The sequence below is a fragment of the Cebidichthys violaceus genome, unplaced genomic scaffold (genome assembly GCF_023349555.1).
Source record: "Cebidichthys violaceus isolate CVI_PGR_0920_01 unplaced genomic scaffold, fCebVio1.0.p SCAF_36, whole genome shotgun sequence".
Classification (NCBI taxonomy): Eukaryota; Metazoa; Chordata; class Actinopteri; order Perciformes; family Stichaeidae; genus Cebidichthys; species Cebidichthys violaceus.
The window spans coordinates 1,890,115-1,895,497 of NW_027176550.1; the positions used below are offsets into that span (position 1 = coordinate 1,890,115).

The following is a 5,383-nucleotide window of genomic DNA, read 5'->3' on the forward strand; positions in this document are numbered from 1 at the left end:
AAGAAATCTCTCTGTTTTTAAATCGTTGTAATCTGAATATCTTTGGGATGTGAAGTGTTGGTCAGACAAAAACAACTTGAAGACATCGCCTCGATATTTGGTGATATTTGGTGATATTTGGTGATATTTGGTGATAGCTGAAGCAGATTTCGTCCAAATGAAATCCACCCTTCCTCCCATGTAAACAACGCTTTCTGTTCACAATCTGGAGCGAGTTCTTCCCGGACAACAAGCTGCTCTGTCCGCTGAAAGCAGGGCCGCTACCCGCCGCTCCGGTGGACCGGGGCCAACGCCGCTTGCATGCCAACCCACGTGACCGGCTGCGAGTCGGTCGAGGGCACGGCGAGTCCCGGTCACACGGGAGAGCGGAGAGATGGACGGACACTCGCCGCCTCATGGGCCGTTGACTTGATTCGGGTTCCACCTGTCAGAGTTCGTCAGTTTGTGGAAAGGGGGCCGGCCGAGGCTGTAGCGGCTCACGCTCGGGACTGCTGGGGGATCACGGGAAAAAAACCTGGACCGGGACCGTGGCGGTCGGAGCCGCCCCCGCCGCCATGTTCTGTGTGGCGAAGGTGAGAACGCGGGTTCTTTTGTTGTTCTGGCTGTGGCGGTGTGGGTGGACCGGGTGGGTGTTTGAGTCCTCGGGTGAAGCAGCACAGATACTTACTGTCGACTCGACACGTTTAGACGTCGACACACAGTCCTGATTCTCCTCCTCACACACTTTTATAACCCGCTGATCCAACACATCATCAGAGAGGCTTTGTCTCATTGGCTGCCTGTCCTCCCTCCTCTCTCTCTCTCCTCTCTCTCCATCCTCTCTCCTTCCTCTCTCTCCCTCCTCTCTCCTTCCTCTCTCTCCTTCCTCTCTCCTCTCTCTCTCTCCTCTCTCCTTCCTCTCTCTCCCTCCTCTCTCTCTCCTCTCTCTCTCCTCTCTCTCTCCTCTCTCTCCCTCCTCTCTCCCTCCTCTCTCCCTCCTCTCTCTCCCTCCTCTCTCCCTCCTTTCTCTCCCTCCTCTCTCTCCTCTCTCCTTCCTCTCTCTCCCTCCTCTCTCTCTCTCTCCTCTCTCTCCCTCCTCTCTCCCTCCTCTCTCTCCCTCTCTCTCTCTCTTCTCTCTCTCTCTCCCTCCTCTCTCTCTCCTCTCTCTCCCTCCTCTCTCCTCCAGTTTCCCTCCCGATCGTAATGAGTCTTTAAAGATCATCATTCAACCATTTCCATCAGACCAACCCCCATCACAAACACCTTCACCACCGCTGCTCCTCCTCCCTCCTCCCACACTCTCTGCCTCTCTCTGGGGACGGAGGTGTGGCAGGGATCACGTAAATAAATCCCCCTCCTCTTCCTCCTCCTCCTCCTCTTACTATCTCTTTATGCTTTGTTTCTTTTCTCTCTCCTCATCCTCGCCTTTACGCTCCAGCTTCTCCATCCATGAGCTGGCTCAGTGCTTTCTCTCTCTCTCTCTCTCTCTCTCTCTCTCTCTCTCTGCATGGACATCTTTGGGTGAGGGGTGGAGGTGAGAGTCCCTGGCGGGCAGCATCCATCACCTCGCAGCCTTCAACCTCTTAAGACTCGTGTGACAGCAGCTTAACCGGAGGCTAGACTTCGTCACGCTCGCGCCGCCGCCACAGATTCCCCCTACGACCCTCCCCCTCCCTCACCCCTAACGCTACACCCCTCCCCCCCCCCCTCTCTCTTTGCAACGCGACTCCTCTCCACTCGCTCTGTAGCTTGTGAGACTGGAGGCAGCCTCGGCGTGTAGAGAGAGAGAGAGAGAGAGAGAGAGAGAGAGAGAGAGAGAGAGAGGCTTTCCCAGAATAGAGCATCAGGAGGAGGTGAGAGGGATGATGATGGAAGCCAGCTTTGACACTGAGGAGAGTTTTGACGACCCCTCCTGTCTCACCCCGCAGCACCCCGGCTCCGTATCGCCGGCCAAGAGGCAGATCAAGGAGGTCAAGGAGACCAAGATCACGGTGAGTACCCAGGAGCTCCAACTTCATCCTCTTCATCCTCTTCATCTTCATCCTCTTCTCCTCCATCCTCTCTTCAGTCTCCTCGTGTGGCAGAAATAAGTTCATCTTTACTATCATCTGTTGACATTGTCCTCAAGCCCAAAGCATGATGCATTGTGGGATCTCGTTGGGAGTGTGGTGGGTTTTCCCTGCATATTGGATTCCACATTAGTCTGAATGAAGAAGCGGTCTGGGAGACTCATTTCTGACTGACTGACTGACCCTCGATCCATAACATTGATCTGACGCTCGTCAGAGAGGAGTTATCGCTCTCAGACACGATGTGATCAGGATCCGTTGGTGTTTTCAGAATCGGGTTGTCGCTCGGTGTGATTCCGCCTCTTGTTCTCCCTTCAGAAGGCTCCTCATGTAATGTGTAGGGCAGTGCATTTTGGGGGGAAGTGATCACTTTGTGCGCAAGACTGCGAGGAACTCCCCCCCCCCCCCCCATTGCTTACAGTAGTATTTGGTCCTTCGTCCGTCAGCCGGTGATGAGGCTCATGACAGAACACTGAGGAGGGTTAAGATGCCCAGACAGAAGCTGTGGTTATGTAACCTGGTGTAATGATGACTGGGGGGGGGGTGATGATGATGATGGTGAGGCAGACACACAAAAGGTGGTGATGTTGTGCTCGCTGACCTGCTGCAGCCGTCGGTCCGTCTGTTGTGAAGGAAAAAGATAAATAATAAAGAAGCAGAACCTGCGTGAGATGCAGCAAGTCCAGTTTCCATGGTGACAAAAGCAATAGCACTGATTAATGGAAAATAGAGGGGGGGCGGGGGGGTCCACTGAAGACGTCTGCTTTCACCGCTCACAGGAACCTGTTTGTTGTTGCTTCATGCAGAGCGGTTCAAACACAATGTAAAATCTAAATGAGTTCAACAATAAACAGGAAGAAGAAGAAGAAGAAGTGTTGATTTCTCATATTCAGAATCAAACCCAGGACCCGGAGGTGTCGGCGGTGGCCGGATGACGTCGGTCCACAAACGTCTCTCTCTCTCTTGTGTTGTTCGTCCGGCGGTGAAGCTCGCACGAGGCGTTACGCAACCTTCCCCCCCGACCACAGTTGTCATGGAGACGCACACACATCCGTGACCGTCGTTGGCAACAGTAAAGATGGTGGACGGCACAACCCGAGAGGAGACACCGCTGCAACCTTGTTTTCACCTTCAGAGAGCGGGACCAATCACAAGGGGGGGGGGGGGGGGGGGGGCAGCTTATTAAACATCCACGTTGGACTTGTTGATGTGCTGCATGTGTTTCAGACACAGCAGCTCATTGAGAGTCTCGTTGGACTCTGATATTGTTTTGTTATGTGAAGGAGTGTGTGTGTGTGTGTGTGTGTGTGTGTGTGTGTGTGGAGATCGGGGGGGAGGTCTTTTACAGCAAAAGTAATTTGTCGCGTAGCAACAGCAGCAGAGCATCCTACAGTCACATTCACTGAAACCTTCTGCTCAGAGAGAGAGAGAGAGAGAGACAGAGACAGAGAGAGAGACAGAGAGACAGAGACAGAGAGAGACACAGAGCCAGAGAGAGACGGAGAGAGAGAGAGAGAGAGAGAGAGACAGAGAGAGAAACAGAGAGAAAGAGAGAGAGAGAGACACAGAGAGAGTCAGAGAGAGACAGAGAGAGAAAGGACACGTAAAAAAATAAACCCGAAACACTTCCTCTCTCTCTCTCTCTCTCTCTCTCTCTCTGACTCTCTCTCTCTCTCTCTCTTCTATTGTGTCTGGAGTTGTTTTTCTGTATTCAGGCAGAGCAAAAATAAATAAATAAATTAGTAAAAACATAAAATAAGTGTAATGAAACAGCCATTGCCTGGAGCCTGGATATACCCCCCCCCCCCCCCATGTGAGGACAAAATGTCCCAACTCCCTCTGCTCTCCTTTAAGTGGCTTGAAGCTTTGTTTTGTGACCCAATTCACCAGTTTTAAATGTTTACCTGCTTCGTCAGCGGTTTGCGTAAACGTCATCTTATCATTTGTGGCCAATTTTGATTTTAATAATCTGCCGATATCGCCGCGCTTCCCCTGACTCCAATAAGCTAAACATCATCGTTTCAGGGTTAGGGTTGGTGAGCGTGTTTAAGTCCTCCAGTGGTGAAATGTGGTTATGAGTCTGAACGCCGGCCTTCAGATCCCTCACAAGGATTCATCAGCTGCTGCGTAACAAAGGTGATCTATATTAATATTTGATTCCCTCGCTCAGCGGCGATGAAGGAGAAGAAGTAACTCAGCCAGACGTCCGTTAGATGAACGGGAGGCAGATAAACAACGCGCTGATGGACGTGGAGCCGGCGTAATGGAAACCTGACGATCAGTGTGATCTGTGAGGCATCAGAGGAACAGAGTGAGCGGTCGACTCGCGGAGGAAACCACTCAGGCTGTGAAGCCTTCTTGTTCGCACACGTTTCAGCTGCTTCCTGCGTTTCCTCCGGACCTCTGCTGATTACATAACGGAGATGTTCACATGGAGTGCTGCGGTGGCGGTGCAGAGAGGGAAGAGGTCAATGTTGTGGAGCATCCAGCAGCTGAACAGACGTGGTGGAGGAGACCAAAAACAGAGCAAAAAGAGAGAAGCTCTTTCACTTTGAGAGGTTTCCTTTCACACGACAGGAGACGCGTTCTCACCGGCTGGACATCCTCTGTTTGCTGGGTTAGGTGACGGGTGGCGTTTGGGTAGAGGATCACATAAACTGTCAGTCATGTGGTCGTAAACGTCAGACTCTCTCGCTCTACAATTTGGACGAATTTTACCAAAATGACTCAGAGAATCTCGCCGTCTCTCTGGTAGATCTTCATGTAGATGACCCTCCTTCTGTTGAGATGTTTGCGTGATAGTAGCGTCACGACAACAACTAAGTAAAAGGATATTATTGAAGTTTTGACGCTTTACACTGACTCCATACGGCTGAAACCAGCCCTGACTCTCATCTGGAGCGTCTCTCTTCTCATCGGTGTTCTTTGTAGAGCCTCACGTGAACATGAACTGACACCATGTTGTTCAGCCGACTGAAGTCTAAAGAATGCGTCCGTTCTCTCTGCTCCAGCTGGTGTCTCCCCCCCCCTCAGTCTGTGAGACAGCAGCACAGTGCTGAGCTCATGCAGCTGAACACTGTGACTCAGTGTGTGTTTGTGGATGAAGCATGCTGTCTGAACGCCGTGTGGCTGAGCAGCAGCAGCAGCAGCAGCTGACATGACACGGGGGTCTTCTCACGGTGCCGGTGAGGAGATGGTGAGCGTTACGTAACTGCAGACCGTGGAGTCTGTAGTCGGGCCGAGCGTCGTTCTCCAGAGTGTGGAGCCGGTTTGTTGGGAGTGATAAAGGTTCCTCTGGGTTCTGGAGAGGACAGGGTCTCTCTCTCTCTTCTGGA

The 5,383-nt window shown here is 52.1% G+C and overlaps 1 protein-coding gene across 3 annotated transcripts in view; it reads left to right on the forward strand.

Moving 5' to 3' along the window:
* The first annotated feature begins 302 nt into the window (after positions 1–302).
* The window catches only part of gas7a (growth arrest-specific 7a), a 24,190-nt gene continuing 19,109 nt past the window's right edge, over positions 303–5,383 (forward strand). Inside the window, exons 1-2 of one of the 3 annotated variants that reach the window (XM_068725753.1) lie at positions 303–572; positions 1,908–1,970. In XM_068725753.1, the coding sequence (XP_068581854.1) occupies positions 555–572; positions 1,908–1,970 (81 nt within the window). In that variant the 5' untranslated portion in view covers positions 303–554. Of the gene's footprint in view, positions 573–1,081; positions 1,971–5,383 lie in introns of those variants that run through there. The other 2 variants (XM_068725754.1, XM_068725752.1) reach the window with 2 other exon arrangements.